The sequence below is a fragment of the Leopardus geoffroyi genome, chromosome B1 (assembly GCF_018350155.1).
Source record: "Leopardus geoffroyi isolate Oge1 chromosome B1, O.geoffroyi_Oge1_pat1.0, whole genome shotgun sequence".
Taxonomy (NCBI): Eukaryota; Metazoa; Chordata; class Mammalia; order Carnivora; family Felidae; genus Leopardus; species Leopardus geoffroyi.
The window spans coordinates 205553874-205571647 of NC_059327.1; the positions used below are offsets into that span (position 1 = coordinate 205553874).

The 17774-nt window shown below is 57.9% G+C and overlaps 1 protein-coding gene across 3 annotated transcripts in view; it reads left to right on the forward strand.

Moving 5' to 3' along the window:
• The window catches only part of CPLX1 (complexin 1), a 43249-nt gene that overhangs the window by 825 nt on the left and 24650 nt on the right, over positions 1-17774 (forward strand). For 2 of the 3 annotated variants that reach the window (XM_045474894.1, XM_045474893.1), the window contains exon 1: positions 13407-13584. In XM_045474894.1, the coding sequence (XP_045330850.1) occupies positions 13422-13584 (163 nt within the window). In that variant the 5' untranslated portion in view covers positions 13407-13421. Of the gene's footprint in view, positions 1-701; positions 835-13406; positions 13585-17774 lie in introns of those variants that run through there. The other variant, XM_045474895.1, reaches the window with a different exon arrangement.

Genomic DNA, 17774 nt, shown 5'->3' on the forward strand with positions numbered 1-17774 from the left:
CTAATGCAGGTGGAGGGGTGGTCTGCGCTCCCTACCCCATCCCCCATTTGCATTTGTTCCCTGAAGGTTGGATTCCCTGCAGTTTCTCCCTTCCACTCCCACCCTCACTGTAGTGGTGGGCACTGGAGTGTCGCCTGGATGGAGCCTGGTCTCCTGAGACTCCTCTGTCAGAAGCCAAGGGGGCCTCTCACAAGGGGCATCCACTCAGGCCCCACCCCACCCTAACCACTGGGGTGCCTGTTCCTTCCACAGACCCCAACCCCCGTGTGGCCCAGGGCCCAGAAAGGAGGCAGAAGAGCCAGTCACCTTCAAACACCCCTTGGGCCCTGCCCCCACCGGGCCTGGCTCCTCTGGGCTGTGCTCCCCCAAGTCGTGAGCGCCCTGCTCCGTCCCTGCAATGGCCACCAAAAACTGATTTCAGAAACCTAGGGGCCAGGTGAGACCACTTTGCAGGTCCCGCTGGGGTCCTGGGATCTACCTGCCTTGGTCAGGGCATGTGGTAGGAACCCTCCTCCCCAGAGACCACCCCCCCCCCAGGTGTCCCTGTCAGTGTTGGGGTCCCACCATAAGGTGTGGGGGGATTGTCAAATGATGCTCCGTCAGACCCCAGACCCACGCTCACACGACGTCAGGTGGGGATGAGGAAAAAGCTCTTCCCCAGGCCTGATCAGGGTGACCTGTGACCACTTCCTCTCCCGCAGGCAGAGAACTCCTGGCCACACTTGCATGTGAGTTCCGATCCCCTGGAGGAGCCGTGAGTTCCGATCCCCTGGAGGAGCCGCTGAGGAATCAAAGCCATCGTCATGGAGTTCGTGATGAAACAAGCCCTGGGAGGTAGGAAGTAGGGGAGTGGGGGCAGGATCCGCCCAGCTGGAAGCCGGCTGGAAGCCGCTGTGGCATGCAGACATGCGGGGGCATATGGTCACCCTCAGACTTCACACATTCCTTCACTGCACATCCCCCAAAACACACCTGCCCACTCCCTCCCTTGGGAAAGAGCCAGGGACCAAGGCGGGGGGAGGAAATACGCTGGTGTGCTGTGGTCAGGGCAGAGCCCACCAGACAGTGCTGAGAATGGGGTCAAGGGTTAAACAGCAGCACCCTCCCTGGACCTTGGGGGGAAGGCCCAGCCCAGTGTGGATTTCACGGGCACCAACAGCCAGTCCTAACTGTCAGGGTCTGGTGGCCCCCACAGGCCCTTTGTTCTTGGTGGGCAAAGCCATGGGGCGCTACAGGGTGACTGCAGCAGGTGGGGGGGGGGGGATCCCGAGCTGGATGTGCACCCTGAGGGTCTCACCAGGGTGGGGGCAGCAGCATGTGCAGGGAGCCTGGGCTGCTGAGCTCAGGGACAAGAGAAGAGGCCAGGATCGCTGGTAGGGCCCTGGCCCGTTCCCCGGAGGCAGTGCAGCTGTGTGTTTGTGTGTGTGTGTGTGTGCGTGTGTGTGTGTGTTGGGGGAGGGGACTACCCTTCTACCACTGCTGACTCTTATCCGAAGGGAATCCTGTGCCTACCGGGTTCAAAAGACCATCTTTGTGGCCAGACACCCTGGCCCAGGAGGTGGGCAGGGCGGTGAAGTCCACACTGGCACAGGTGCTTCCTGGTAGAGCAGTCTGGTTCAGCGGGGCCTGAGGGGCCCAGCCAGTAGGCCCCAGCTGTCCTGGTGCAGCGCCAGCTCCCCAGAGCTCTCTGGGATGGGAGCCTGTGCCCAGCACCTGCCTGTGCCATTTCCGGATGTCTTCCTTTGGTGGCCTCTGTGGGCCACACCCTGACCCGGTGCCATTCACAGCCTGGCGTTGAGTCAGGTGACGCATCTGCAGTGGCGGGAGGAATCAGGACCGTGTTTTTGGAGGAGGGGAGCCAGTGGGGCTATTGCGGCAGCACTGAGGTGCAGGACGGCACAGTGCCGTGAAGCCCAGGACAGGGGCCCCTGGGTGGGCTGCCTTTCTGCTCACCACAAGTTAAGTAAATAGACATTCGGGCCTGGCCCGGGGCCACATTTCTTAGGATTTTGTGGTCAAGGAGAGGCTGCAGGTTGAGTCTAATTATAATGATTACGTCACCGGGACGTGATTCAGGGACAAGCCAGCACCCTGGCACCAGGAGCAATCCAAGTTCCACCCAGCCAGTCCCAGACTGCTACAGATAATTAATTAGGTGGCTAATTCAGGCCCTGAGGTGGGTTTGTAAGAACACTGGAATATCTGATCTGGCTGTCTACATGGCTGAAATTAGCTGTGTAATTGCCAGCCTGGATTCCCTTTGTTCCATGTCAGCCCAGAGTTTTTCCTGCAGCGGCGACGGGGCAGGCTTCTCAGGGCCAAGTGGGTGCTTGGCAGCGGGGGGCGGGGGGGGGGCAGGCAGCGGAGGTGCCTCGGGGCACCCTCTTGGTGGCCACGGACAGGGTGTCCCAGCCCAGTGCTGGCTCGGCGTTCACCTTCCCTGCGGTACTGAGGTTGAGCGCCGCCTGATGTCCAGGGCGAGACCTTGTGTTCTGTTTCTGCGCTTTCTCTCCCCCGGGCAGACATCATTTTGGTCTCTCGGGATGAGCGCATTCAGACAGAGGCACAGAGACAGACGCCAGAAGTGTTCCAAGAGAGACAGACCCAGTGGGATACACCCAGGAAACCATTCAGAAAGAGGCAGACCCCAGAAATGGAGCAGGCTGGAGGGAGATGAAGGCAAGAGAGAGACAGAGGCGCAAGGCTGGAGTTCAGGCACAGGCAGCCTCTTGGGGGCATGGAGAATTGGAACAGAACAGCCAAGGGGAAAAGACAGGGCACACTGAGATGAACACTGAGGAGCCCAGGGAACCGGGACGAGAGACGGGAGTGCGGGGTGCGTGGCGGAGAGATACATAGGGACAGAGCCGGGTCAGAAGCCAACTAAGGAATCGAGTCAGGGCTAGAAGTGCAGAGGCCACATCACCTGCACGTGCAGAGAGAGCCCTAGCAGGAGGGAGGAAGGAGATGAGGGTCTGGAGGGAGCCCTGTGGTGGCAGGCCACACTCAGCCGCACTGGTGGGAGGACTCCACGAAGCCCAGTTAAGCTGTGGTCACCTGAGGCTGTCTGCAGCCCCCTGGGCTGCTGCGTCTTCCTGACCAGGCATCTCTTGGAGTCTTTGCCGGGGACAGAGGCTTCAAGGTGACTGCCTGGGAGGAATGGCAACCACAGGACTCCGGAATCTAGTGTCAGACAGACAGAGCAGCAGGGAGTTGACAGCAAGGGCACGGCTGTTTCTGTAGGGCCTTGTCCACGCTGGGGCTCAGGGTCTGATGAACTGAGTGACAGTCCAGAGTTCAGGGGCTGCTGGTCCCAAAGGACCTCGGATGCCGTTTGGACGGTGGCGAAAGCCCAGGCGACCCCGGCCTTTCCTGTAAGCCCCTGTTGACGTCTGATGCTGCCCGGTCCCTGCGGCCCAGCCCCTGTTGACGCCGAGCCCAGCCAGTGGGCTTCTGGTTCTGCTACTACAGTTGCTATGTGACCCTTGCTGGGGGCGTTCTCCTCCACTGACTGCCTGGGGCCCACGGGGCCACCTGGGAGCAGGGCACAGACCACCTGCCACAGGAAGGAAGAGAAGGGGGAGGAAGGTGGCTAGGAGTTGCTAGGGGCTGCCCTGGGCAGTGAGGGGGAGGGGGCCCGGCGGGTGGGAGTGGGGCTGTCCTTAGAACCACCGTGGGTGAGCACAAGTGTCCTGTCCTGTCGCGTCCCAGCAAAGCCATCAGCACTGACCAGTGACCTCACAGACGCCTGGTGCCCAGCTCCTTCTCTGCGGGCAGGTAGACAGGTATGGACCACGGAGGAGGGGACAGTGGCTCCCAGGGCTCCTTCCCCTGAGATGGCAGGATCTGCCCAGGCACTCCAGTCCCTGGGCCCCTGGATGGACACGGGAGGGTTTTGCATGGTGGCTCTCTCTTGAGATGCAGCCTGAGAGGGTGGGGCCCGTGGGGCATCTGCTCTTAGGGCCTGAGCTCTTTGTGGGGTGACTAGTGGGCGCTTTAGGTTACTTCAAACTCAGACGTGGTCCCCCTGGACACTGTTCTGCTGAGGCAGAACACTGAGGCAGAGGGCTGTAGGCGCCATGGGCATGCAGGGCTGGCTGATGAGAAGTCCCTTGGGGCCAAATTGGTGAAGAAAGTGTCCAGCTGTTGGCAAATTTGTTCTCACTAAGAAAATATCCTGGAGGCTTTTATGTTCTGGGGCTGCCCCAAGATCCATCAAGACACCCCCCAGATTTAATGCAAAGTCTGGGGCGGCATCTCAAGTGGTGGACTGGAGATGGTGGCAAAGTGGCCTGGAACTGGGGCCAGGTGCTTGGGCCACACATACTCGGACCTGGGGCTCAGGACCCTCAAGGGCATCATTTGCAAAAATGGTTTTCTCCCAAGGCCAGGAAGTGGCAAATGGCCCCGCAGCTACATTTACACGGTGGATGAGAGCGTGGGCAGCTGTCAGTGTAGTGTGGTTGGTTGTAGACCCTCATCACGCCAAATCAGGTACAGCGTGACTATTTTGGCCCTGACAACTGGTCTTCAACGCTGGCTATCCTGTTGATCTGCCTTAGTATGGCATATTTTGTGTCCAGAGCGTGCTCGGGTCCTTGGGGATGGTGCGGGGACAGGGGAGGGCTTCACGGAGGAGAGGACATCTGAGGTGGGATTTAAGGATGTGCAGATGAGATGGGGACACAGCACGTGCAAAGGCCCAGGGGCTGTAGGGGTTAGAACAGGTGTGGAAGACAGCAGGAGATTGGAAGGAGAATGTTACAGGACAAGAGCGACCAAGCCCCAAGGGGCGGGGTCTTCTCACCAAGCACAGTTCTGCCCTGAGCTCTCCAGTGGCCCACGGCTGCAGGGGCCTGGGGCCTGGGGCCTGGGGCCATCCTGTGGGGGGAGAGCCTGGCCTGGGCTTGGCTGAGAGGCTGTCCAGTCTTGGTGCGTAGGAGGGCGGAGGGCCTGTGGTCTGGTGTATTGAGGAGGGTGAGGGCGAGGGAATGAACGCATGTCCGAGCGCATGTCTCTCTGTCGGGCAAGACTGCGGGCGTATGGGAGGAGGATGAACCTCGGTCACCCAGCCCTCCGTGGACAGAACAGCCTCTCACAGACACATACCCCAGGGAGAACCTCGAGGGCCTCCGCACCCCGTGGGTGGTGGGCTCTTTGCTCCCTGTTGGGGCGCCCTCTTGGGGGTCTCGTGGGGATCAGTCCCCGGATCTGTCGAGGCTGCCAGGGTCAGACGCTAGAGAAAACAGGGCAGCGCCCACCTGCCTCATCGATGGCACAAGACGGGGTGGGGCTGCGGTGGGGTGAGTCTCCCTCTGGGAGCTGGGAGCCCCGCCCTCAGTGCTGGTGCCTTCCCCCGCCTCCAGGGGCGCTTTGGGGGGGGGTCTCCTCCCTTGTTTGGCCCCTGCTTCTGTCAACCGGCCCGAGCTCCCATCTTCCACTGCTAGCTCCGTGACTCCCAGCTGAGGCCTGTGTGTGCCTGCAGCTGCTTCGGGGACCTGGCGTCAGGGGGCCTGAGGTCTTTGCAGGTCAGAAATAGCTCTTTCCCAGACTCTCCTTCACCTTGCCTCCTAGGACCTCGCGTCAGAGCTGCAGAGACAGCCCTGAGATCCCAGGTGGTCCTGTCCGGACCCCCAGCACGCCCACGGGGCCCTACACTGAGGGAGAGGCCAGGCATCCCCATCCTGTCCCAAACCCGGGTCCTGAGGGCAGGGCTGGTCCCGTCGGCTCGCCCACCGGTCTGTCTGGTCTGGGCCTGGGACTGCGCTGCTGGCAGGCTACCGGGGGCGGCCGGGGCCTCCGGGAGGATGGCGGAGCCACAGGCCAAGCGGGGCCGCAGGGGAGGGGCAGGCTGGGAGGGAAGCGCTACCTCGTTGGGGAAGACGCTTTTGACCCACAGTAGAGAAGCAGACGACGTTTGTTTCCCCCACACAGAGAGGTGTCAGGCGGTGGCTCAGCTGCTCCGTGGTGCCATCTGGGCCCGGCTTCGGCTCCCCCTGTGCCGCTGTCAGCGGTGAGCTGCCCTGGGCTTTCGTGCTTAGCCTGCTTCTCAGGGCGCCAAGTGGCTGCCGGTGCTCCCGGTCACAGCCACAGCGACGGGACAGGGCAGGAAGCAGCGGGGGGCCCAGGGAGCAAGCCCGGGTTCTGCTTGGCAGGTGTGTTTATGGGATCTGGCAGAGGTTTCTTGCGCGGCACGGGCAAGAAGGGTCTGCGAAGGTGAGGCCGAGCCGGGCGCATCCCCTCCGGACAAGGCGGACGGCGCTGGGCAGGCAGCTCGTGGTACCTGGCTCACGTCCCCTTGGGAAGTCTTGATTTTCAGATGTAAGGCCCCCAGAGCATCGGCCCTCCGAGCGCGGGGGCGCCTCCTCCTTCCCTGGCTCCCGCCTGAGAGCCGGGGTCTCCGCAAGCAGCCAGCAAGGGCTCAAAGATGAAACGCCAGCATCATTCACAACGGGCCTCCCAGGTGCCCTGCTGAATCCAGCGCTAGCTTGCCTCCCTGCACTCGGGAGAGACACCACTTACCCCACGTGTGTCAGAGGCTGGAAGGCACATCAGAGAACCGGCCTTTTCTCCCTAAAACAATGAAGGACAGTCTTTCCCTCAGGAGAATATGGTCCCGGTTGATGGAGCTACAGCTCAGTTATAAAGCTTTTGCCCCGGTGTGGGAATAAAATGGATATAAATGCACTTCAACTGGTAAAGGCATTTATTTTTTGCCTGTTGGTTGGCGAGAAATTCTGGTTGGGATTAAAGCATTTGTTTTAATAGCTCCCGTGTGATCTCGCACTAACACCAGGGACTGCTCGGCTGGCTCCGGAACACTGCACGTGTAACGCTGGGGCGTCAAACCAGCAGAAGGAGCATCAAGTCCAGGCAGACCCTAAGGCCACCCGATTTCAGAGACTCTGGCGTGGTAGACCCAAGCCCGGGCCGTAATGGATCAGGTGGGGCGGGGGGTGGGGGACGGGGCCATCCTGAGACTCCTGCTCTTGGCCGGCGGCCGCCCAGAGCACCCCTGCACCATCCAGGGGGTGGTGGGGCCGCTGGCTGGGGTCCGCGCACTCCTTCCTCCTGGCCTGTGTGTGCTTAGGCGTCGTACAAATCTCTCTTTCCTGGGGTTGCTCTCACTTTTCTCACCCCCTGGACGGGGCGGTGGGGGGGACATGGTTCTTCCCACCCTTGCAGAAATCAGTCAGGACCTCTGGCTTCCTTTTCTTAGGGACAGCCTGACAGGGTTGAGGGAGAGTCCCCGTTCTACTCTTTAGGTCCCCTTTGGTCCCAGGGGCCAGACTATGAACTGTGACCTCCAGACTAAGGAGGTGGGCTGAGGTCAGGTGGCCACTTGGGGCCCAGCAGAGGGCTTGGGGTGCCGGGTTCTGAGTGCTGGGTGCCATGTATTGTGTCAGGTGCTAAGTGCCATGTGCCGAGTTCTGAGGGTGCTAGGTGTTGTGTGCTCGGTGCTGAGAGAACTGAGTGCTGGGTCTGGGCGCAGAGGGTGCTGTATGGTGGGTGCTCGGTGCCGAGTGCTGGATCTGGGTGCTGAGGGTGCCGTATGGTGGGTGCTGGGTGCTCAGTGCCGAGTCCCCTGCAGACTGGGACTCAGGGGGTTGAGACTCGGTCCGGCAGCCATGGGAGGGGCTCTGACAGAGCCTGCAGGCAGGGCAGTGCTCACACCTGTGCCTTCTGGCCCCGCTGGCAGTTCCTAAGATTTCCTCAGGACACGGCGGCCTCGTCCAGGCAGAAATGACGGACCCCGTGCTGAGCCTTGTTTCTTGGGCTGGGTGGTGGGCTTCTCGAGGGCAGGGTGCTGCCCACCGCATGCACCCCAAGCCGTGCTGGCCCCAGGCCTCTGCCTCCACAGTTTGGCCCCCAGTGGTTTAAAAGCAAGGACCACAGACCCAGGGAAACCCCGGGAGAGGTGGGGGGAGGGGGGAGGGGTGGGGGAAGGGAGGTGCAGGGGTGAGTATAGGAGGAGGGGTGGGCCTGGGGAAGCCTTAGCAGAGCTGCTGGTCTCAGGGCCACGGGACCATCCTGCACTTAGCTTCCCTTCAGAAGGAAGGTTCCAGAAACGTGGACTACCACTCCAGGCTTTGTACCTGGTCCATGGCCGTGAGAGAGAACAAGTGGCCCAGACCCAGGCTGGAGTCAGCCTCCCCCCGCGGGACCCGCCCTTCCCAGGCTGGGAGCATCGTGGGAGGTCCCTGAGACTCAAGGCCAGGAGGAGAGGGGGCCTGGGGAGGCCTCCCATCCCTGGTCCTCGTCCCCTTCAGCAGACGAGGGGCCAAGGGCGGCGACCCCAGGGCCGTGGCCACAGCGTCCTGCCTCATTGTCAGCCCTGGTGAAGGGGCAGCCATGTGAGTGGCAGAGTGGCTGAATGGAGGGGCAGATACGTGGAGATTACAACCAGCCTCGAGCCGCGGCCGTGCCATCTGTCCCGGCGCTTGGCTCTGTTTGGGCTCACTAATTGGCGTTTTCATCTCGCTTCTGTCTCTGTTTGTCCTCTCCAGAAAGCCAAGGCCGGCCTGGCGTCTGGCTCCACAGGCCCTGGGGCCCCTCCCCAGGGGGCAGGAGCATCTGATGGTCCCTGAGGGGAGGGGAGGGGAGGGGAGGGGGACTTTGCAAACAGCAGGAGGAAAATCCTCAGACCACTACTAAAGGTTTGCAAAGCCTTTGACGAAAGGAGTTGACAGGCAGAGGAGAGGTGTTTTGGGCACAAGAAGAAGAGGGGCGTCTCAGAAAATCAGGGAAGTGCGTTCAGTACGGCAGCACCGGTGACTTGGCTGGGCAGGGCTCCGGCCTGCTTGGGGGTCTCTGGGTCACCCTCCACCCAGCACCTCACAGTGCCTGAGGCAAGGCCACCCAGCCCAGGGCGGCTGGGTGAGACAGGGCCCCCCGCCCCGGGGCCTTGTGCCCGGCCTCCCACCAAGGGCTTGGAGGGGTGGGGACCCCCTGCCAGCAAGGACAGTGCAGAAGCCAACTTTCTTTCACCCAGTTCATCCTTGCTTGTTATTCTGACCTCGACCAGGGGCTGAGGTGGGAGCTGGCTTTAGTTCTCCTTTGTTCCTTCACCGGGACGGCCCCTCCCCTCAGGGGGCTCTGCAGGGCTGCGTGCCCCACGGGGCGGGGCAGTGGGGGCAGGCAGCCCATGACCAGGACTTGGCTGTGGCAGGAACGTCCCCCGTTTCGTGTGCCTTGTTACAGTTGGCATGACTGATGCGGCCTGTCATCCTAACTTTCTCCTTTTTAAGCTGTTTTACTTATTTTAATATATGGACTTACGTTTCTTTTTAAAAACCTTCTGCGGGTTTTGGAACCTACATGCCCTTTTAAAACATTATTTCAGCTCTAATTGTCACCGTCAGGAACCACACTGTGCATTCTGAGCCCTTGCCAGTGCTGTCCGGGAGTCCTGTGGCCCAGCCTCCGTCCACACCCACCTCCCGTCCGATTTGGTTCTGGGCAGTTGGTATTGCCGAATGTCCTCTTAACATATAAGAAATATTTTGGGGGCGCCTGGGTGGCGCAGTCGGTTAAGCGTCCGACTTCAGCCAGGTCACGATCTCGCGGTCCGTGAGTTCGAGCCCCGCGTCGGGCTCTGGGCTGATGGCTCAGAGCCTGGAGCCTGTTTCCGATTCTGTGTCTCCCTCTCCCTCTGCCCCTCCCCCGTTCATGCTCTGTCTCTCTCTGTCCCAAAAATAAATAAACGTTGACAAAAAAAAATTAAAAAAAAAAGAAAAGAAATATTTTGATCTTTGCATTCAACTTAAAATTTTTTTCATCGTTTTCATTTTTGAGGCGGGGAGGGAGGGGCAGAGAGAGAGGGAGTCACAGAATCCCAAGCAGGCTCCAGGCTCTGAGCTGTCAGCACTGAGCCCAACTGAGGGCTCGAGCTCATGAACTGTGAGATCATGACCTGAGCTGAAGTCAGACGCTTAACCGACTGAGCCACCCAGGCGCCCCGATGTTTATTTATTTTTGAGAGAGAGAGAGAGAGAGAGAGAGAGAGTGCAAGCAGGGGAGGGGCAGAGAGGGAGACACAGAATCCGAAGCAGGCTCCAGGCTCCGAGCCCCGTCGGGCTGTCAGCACAGAGCCCGACGCGGGGCTCGGACTCACAAACCATGAGATCATGACCTGAGCCACCCAGGCGCCCCACGTTCAACTTTATAAAAGATATGTGTACATATTTCTCTAACAGGAAACTGGATGCTTATGGTAGGGAATTGAAATAATACAGAAAAATATAAAGAAGTGATAGGGAAAATCGAGATACAATGTTACTTTAAAATTCTGTTAGAATGTCTCATTACTTAATTTAAAAATATTTTTTCAAGGAGGGATGCCTTCAGTTCTACTTCTAATTTTAAAACACTCTGCAAAGTGCTCTACGTGGTGGGTTTCTTAGAACTAGTCCGGGAGGGTCAGCGGGTTAGCACCAAAGCCTTCGAGGAGAGAGCCGCTCAGGGTGACTGTGGTTTAATCAGGAAACACTGTAACTGCCGTTTCCTTACAACAGGCGTCGAAGCTGGACGTTTCGGGGAAGTCTGGCTCATTCGCAGACGGATTTAGACAGAAACCCGCCCTTGGCGTGATGGGCTCAGAATCAGAACAGACTTCCCTCCAAGTTCAAGGAGCTGTTTGTCAACATTTGCCAGACTTCCCCCCACCATCCTGGCAGGGGTGTGCGGGAAGATGTGATTCTGATCCACACTGAATAAGAGTTTGTCCTTGAGTCCCCCGCCCCCACCGCCCACGGGGGTCCTTGTGTGTTTCTCGGTCCTGTGCTCATTCTGACCAGCTCAGACGTTCCGGGATGGGGGGCACTGAGCTCTTGCCAGACCCCCTGCCCCACGCTCCTCACGTGGCGGTATCAGCCACTGGGGCTGGTGTCACGATGACGATGTAAGTAGTGCCCCCCGACGAGCCGAGCAGGGCAGTGCAAACACTTCTTTCTTGTGATAAAGCCCTTGGCTTGCCCTGCAGCCAACATGTGTCTTGGTTTCCATTTGCCCAAGTTTCTGCGGACTGTCTCTCACGCTTCCCACGTCGGCCAGCAGCCCTTTACCGCGGCCCGTCCGTGCGGTCAAAGGTTCCAGATGGAGGGTTGGCTGTTCCTCTCCTCTGGTGCAGCTGCCCCAGGACTCTGGTACGTCCCGCTCCTGTCAGCACTGGTTCTTGCCCAGGCTGTCACTCAGCATGGGCTGGATTCCCCTGTCTTCTCTTACGGCTGGGTCCTCGGGAACGTTCTGTGGCAGGGTGCGTAGGGAGGAAGTCTCTGTGTTGTGCCTTCACACGTGACTGGCAGTTGGTTTTTAAATTGTTTCTTTAGTTTTTTGAGAGAGTGCACGTATGTGTTGCACGCATGAGCAGGGGAGGAGCGGCGAGAGAGAGGGAGAGAGCGAATCGTGGGCAGGCTCCGTGCCCCGTGCGGAGTCCAACTCGGGGCTCGACCCCGTGACCCTGGGATCATGGCCGAAATCAAGAGTCAGACGCGGTTCGTGGGTTCGAGCCCCGGGTCGGGCTCACTGCTGCTTCAGGTCCTGTCTCCCTCTCTCTCTGCCCCTCCCCCGCTTGCTCTCTTTCTCTCTCAAAAATAATAAAGTTTAAAAAAATTGTGAGGTTATTTTTTTGTTGTCTTCCAGATTCTAAAGTTGCTGTTGAATCATCAGATGCTATTCCTGTTTCCAGGGCTCTTTACATGACCTGCTTTTTATCTCCTCTCTCTCTAGAGGTTTTACTAGCATTCTGAAGTTTCAGGGTTTTGTTGATTATTTATTCCTTTTGAGAGAGAGAAAGAGAGAGCTTGGGAGGGAGAGGGAGACAGGATCCCAAGCAGGCTCCGAGCTGTCGGCACAGAGCCCGATTCGCAGCCTCACACACTGTGAGATCAGGACCTGAGGCAAAACCGAGAGTCGGAGGCTCACCCGACGGAGCGCCCCCCAGACGCCCTTGAACTGCATTTTTAATTTCTACATTTATATTTAGCTTCCAAGAGCTCTTTTGTGTGTTCTAAACTACCCCCCCCCCCCTTTTTAAAGAGTTTCCCTATCGGGGCGCCTGGGGGCTCCGTCGACACTTGGTTTCAGCTCAGGTCATGACCTCAGAGTCCGTGGGTTTGAGGCCCGAACTGGGTTCTGCGCTGACAGTACAGAGCCTGCTCGGGATTTTCTGTCTCTCCCTCTCCCTGCCCCTGCTCTTCTCCCTCTCTCTCTCTCTCAAGGTAAATAAATAGACTTAAACAAACAAACAAACAAACAAAAAAAATATATATATATATACATAGAATACAAATAAAAATGAGAGTCGCCCTGCCCTCCGTACTGTCCGTGTTCTCTGGGCCCCTCTTGCCTGTGACTTGGGAGCTGTCTTCACGGCGGAGGCATTCCTGGGCTGCGCATTCAGAGTGAGGTAAGAGAGCCTGATGGGGAACTTTGCTGGGTGGGACTTTGGGCTTGCCTGTGGAATAAACACGCGGTGAACTATCTTTAGGTCTTGTTTGGGGCTGTGGTCCCCCTTCTCCGAAAACCCACCCTGCGTGGCTGGATGGCAGGGTCTGCAAACAGGGCAGGGGGCGGGGGCTTGGGGAGGGGCCTTCCGTGCCCACCTAACCCCCGTCTGCAGCTGGACCGTCGCCTCTGCCCCCAGCGCCCGAGTCTGCGGGGCTCTGGTTCGATTTCCCCGGGGAGATGACCGGGTGGGGCAGACCCTGGGCGAGGAACACGGTGCCCCTCGTGCGGCCCTCAGCCCGCCCAGCCCGCGCCCCCGCGTCCCCGAGGCCGGGCCCTCCGCTCCTGCTGCCGAATCCGTGTCCTGGCGGGGCCTCCTCCGCTCAGTTCCGCCGCGCCTCGTGTGGTGATACTCTTACACTTCTTTCCTCCCGTCTGGAAAGGCCGTCCACAGGCACGCGTGTTCGACCCATCAGTGTGAGGGCATGTGGCTTACGGACGGTCAGAGTTCTCCTGCCCGGTGTCCGGACGCCCGGTGTGAGCTCGCACGGGTTCACCGCCATCGACCTACCCGACACAAGCGTTGTGCGTCACGGGCCCGGGGCTTTGCTCTCGTGAACCACGATGCGTGGACATCCCCGCGCTTTCACCCCGTCGTGTCGTCGCTATTTGCCGCGAGCCAGACGCGGAGACGGCGTCTGTGTTGATGAAACATCTGTTCGGCGTGGGAAACGGGGGAGCGCAAAGTGGGTGAAACACCACGCCCGGCAGTGGTAGGCGCCACGCGAGAGGTGACTCGTGTGTCGTCGGAGGCGCTGGCGCCACGGCTCGGGAGGAGGGGTCTCTGGGGGAGCCGCTCGTCCCTGCCGGCACCAGCACGAGGTGGCAGGAGCAGGTGCACGGCCGCACCTGTTCCGACACGCGTCCCCCCCCCCCCGAAAGATCACACAAGCCCTCGTCCCCGACAGCGCTCCGTGATGGACGTCACACACGCGCTCCCCACACGGGATTCTGTGAAGCTGCTTGAATGGATGGAATGCTCTCCCTTCCAGTTGGTCTTCGTTCAACGTCTTTCACTTACTGAACACAGCGTTCAGCACGTGACTCGTAGTTGCCGTGTTCACGAGTCACACGCTTTAGGTAATTTTCTCTCACTGACTAATGCTTTTCCATGCTTGTTATGTGCCACTTAACTCTGTGCTGCTCGGGATGTCTCATCATGTGCGTTTACGTGGTTGGCACGTCGGGGTTTGGGGTGGTGTCTCTGTCACGAGCTGCCCTGCCCCACTTGCTGGCGTGTCTGCCGATTGTTTTCTGGGTGCCAGACCTTCTGAGTTTCACCCTGTTACATGCTAGATGTTTTTGTTTTCCTAAATGTGTTCTCGAGCTTTGCTCCAGATGTGCTCAAGTTCTGGAGACACTTTGTTTCTCTCTTGTCTTATTCTGGGGCTTCGTTAAGCAGGACCAGAGGAACACGTAAGTCGGCGGGTAATTTTGCCCCCAACCAAGGCCGTCCCTTCCCCCCGCTCTGACAGATGCGGTGGGGTTCATGGCCTTTTCTGCTGTGGCTATTGGAGCACTCTCATTAAAAGGCAGAGGTTGTCAGGGCGCCTGGGTGGTTCAGTGGGTTGAGCGTCTGACTCCAGCTTAGGTCACGATCTCATAGTCCGTGGGTTCGAGCCCCGTGTCGAGCTCTGTGCTGACGGCTCAGAGGCCGAAGTCTGCTTCAGATTCTGTGTCTCCTTCTCTCTGCCCCTCCCCTGCTTGCACTCTAATTTTCTCTGTCTCTCAAAAATAAATAAACTTTTGGGGCACCTGGATGGTTCAGTTGGTTGAACGTCCAACTCTTGATTTTGGTTCAGGTCATGATCTCACAGTTTGTGGGTTCGAGCCCCATGTCGGGCTCTGTGCTGACAATGCGGAGTCTGCTTGGGATTCTCTCTCTCCCTCTGTTTCTCAAAATAAATAAATAAACTTAAAAAAAAAAAAAAAAAGAAAATCAAGACCCAACTTATGCTACCTAGAAGAAACTCATTTAAGATTTTTAAAAAATGTTTATTTATTTTTGACAGAGAGAGAGAGCATGAGCGGGGCAGGGGCAGAGAGAGAGGGAGACACAGAGTCAGAAGCAGGCTCCAGGCTCTGAGCCGTCAGCACAGAGCCCGACGCGGGGCTTGAACTCACAGACTTCGAGATGGTGACCTGAGCCGAAGTCGGACGCTCAACCAAATGAGCTACCCAGGCGCCCCTGGAAGAAACTCACTTTAAATATAAAAACATAAATATGGTAAAAGTAAAAAGATGGAAAAGATAAAGCGTGCTAATACTGATCAAAAGAAAGCTGGACTGGCTACAAAGTAGATTGCAGAGCAGAGGACGTTACCAGGGATGATGGAAATCCTCTCCCGGTGACAAAGATGCTGACACATTAAAAGGAGGTGGTCGTCTCACCTGCTTCCCCAACTCGTATGGGCTCCGAAACACATACGCGAAAACGGGCGGATAGACCCACGAGTCGGAGCGGAGACGCCCAGTAGCTGCTGGAACAGGCAGAAGAGCAGTGGGGTACACGAGACTCCCCACGTTGTCAGCGAACCTGAGCTTTCGCATTTGGAGAGCACTCCCGACGATACAGGACACGGTCTTCCCAAACACACGCGGGACACACACAAAGCAGAGCGTATTCTGGGCCATAAGACAAGTCTCGATGAATGTGGGAGATTCCAGTCACGCAGAATACGTTCTCTGACCACGGTGGCCACGGTGGCGTGGGACGAGAAATAAAGGACATCTGGAAAATCCCCCCAAGTATTTATTTGGAAACTAAACAACACACTCTGAAGTAGCCCGTGGGTCTAAAGAGAATCTAGAAGGTGTTGTGAACAGAATGGAAATGAAAAAAAAAAAAAAAAATCCATCAAAATTTGTGGGATTCATGAACGTGGTGTTTAGAGGGAAACATGTCCCTAAACACCCCTATTCAAAAAGAAGAAATGTCTCACATGTTAGCCTCAGCTTCCAACATCAGAAACCAGGAAAAGAACAGCAAATGAAACCCACAGTAAGCAGAAGAAAGGAAGCAACGAAGTTCAGAGCAGAAATGAGTGAAAAAGGGAAAAAGAAAACCAAAGCTAGCTCTTGAAGATCGAGAAAATTGGACTTGTACCCAAAATCCATAAAGAACTCTCGCCATTCGGTAACACCAGCAGAAGCAAGACCGGGGACCCTAATGCTCACTTCGTAAGCGGGCTGGGCCGCACTGTCGAGGTCACATCACCGTGATGGCACGTGTTGGTAGCAGGTGCCCTGCAGGTGATGTGCTGAGGACGCTCCCCCTCCGGGGTCTTCCTTCCCAAACCCATAGCCTCAGTCCGGCCATGAGAACGAACAGCAGACAAACCCTAATTGTGAGACAGAAAATTCCTGAAAAGTCCTCAAAGCTGTCAAGGTCATCAAAAACAAAGCAAGCCTGGGAAACTGTCAGCCAAGAGAAGCCAAAGGGGACGCGACGGCTGAATGTCACATGGTGTCCCGGACACCCTGGACGCGGTGCTGGGACAGAAGGGACATCAGGCGAAAACTAAGGACGTCTGAACACAGCATGGACTTCAGTTAATAGTATCATCACCAGCGTGGCTTGTTAATTGTGATGAATCTATCACATTAATGTAACGTGTTAACAGGGGACACTGGGTGCGGGTATGTGAGAACTCTCTGTGCTGTCTTCCTCCAACGTCTTTCTGTAAATCTAACATAAGTTTGTTTTTGAAAGTGTGCAAAGAATCTGAATAGGTGTTCCACCAAAGAAGATATAAAAATAGCTATTAGGCACATAAAAATCTGCTGAACACCGTTAGCCATGAGCTGATAGCCCTTGACGGCCACCTGGACGGCTGGAATCTCAACGACAACAGCAGATGTGGACAAGGGCACAGAGAAACGCAGGCCCTTGCTCAGCGCTGCTGGACTTTACTGTGGTGCAAGCACTTTGGAAAAGAGTTTGGCGTTTCTTCAGAAATGAACCCTAAAGGGGCGCCTGGGTGGCGCAGTCGGTTAAGCGTCCGACTTCAGCCAGGTCACGATCTCGCGGTCCGTGAGTCCGAGCCCCGCGTCGGGCTCTGGGCTGATGGCTCGGAGCCTGGAGCCTGTTTCCGATTCTGTGTCTCCCTCTCTCTCTGCCCCTCCCCCGTTCATGCTCTGTCTCTCTCTGTCCCCAAAATAAATAAACGTTGAAACAAAAGAAATGAACCCTAAATGTACCATACGATCGGCAATCCCTGCTGGGATCTGCCCGAGAGAGCTGAAGGCCCACGTCCACGCCCATTCGGAGCAACTTGTTCACCAAAGACCCAAACTGGAAACACCCCGGATGTGCACGGGGCACGGGCAGGCGAGGGGAGAGACTGATCACGTGCATCTGTGTCACGGGCCAATTCGAGGAGCTGTTGATACGCACGGTGGCGTCAAAGTGTCAGGCGCAGTGGATGGAAACGGACCCGCCTCCCCGTTTCCGGCCTGTGGTGTGATGGCACTTATCCGGAGTTCTAGGGAACACGCCCTGGTCTCTGAGGACGGAGAGGAGGTCAGCGGTCGTCTGGGCCGGTTTCGTGGGAGGAGTTGCGCAGGGCCGCCTGGAAACCTTGGGGGAACCGACGTGTCCGTCACCTCGGTCATGGTGATGGTTCCAGGGACGTGCACAGCTGTCCAACTGCATGACTTCTGCGATGCCGACTGGCTCCACGACCGTTTTAAAAACAGGTTGTGATACGAGGACACCTGTCTGCAGCGGTCGTGCACGCGGACCAGAACCTAGGTCTCGGTTGGAGCCGGGACGGCGGCGGGCGGGGGGCAGGTGGCAGCGGACAGGCGGGGCAGGCGTCTCCGCAGCCGCGGGGACCTCCGGCTGGAGGAGAGCGAGAGGGGCCCCTGGCTGCGGGGGAGGAGGAGGGGCACGGCGGCTCTGGGCCTCCTGTAGGAGAGGAGGCAGGCCATTGCCGGAGCCTCGCAGCCGTGCTCGCTACGGCCTGCGCGCGGTGGCAGCAGGGTGTTCTCGCAACGTGGAACCGTCTTGGCTTCCCCAAGATGGCCCCCCTGCGAACAAATTCCGTGAGAAACGCCAGCTTCCCTTCCTGTCTCTGGTTTGGCATTTCACACTGTCACGTGGGAGCTGGCCCACCGCTCGCTCCCGGTGCCAGATTTTGGCACCGTTCTTATGCAGGGTTCACAAAAAATAACCTGGGGAATTTCCTTCCTTTTTCTCCTTTCCAAGAACATTTTAAATATCGTTGGGATTATCTGTTTCTTGGATGTTTGAAAGACTCCATCTGTGA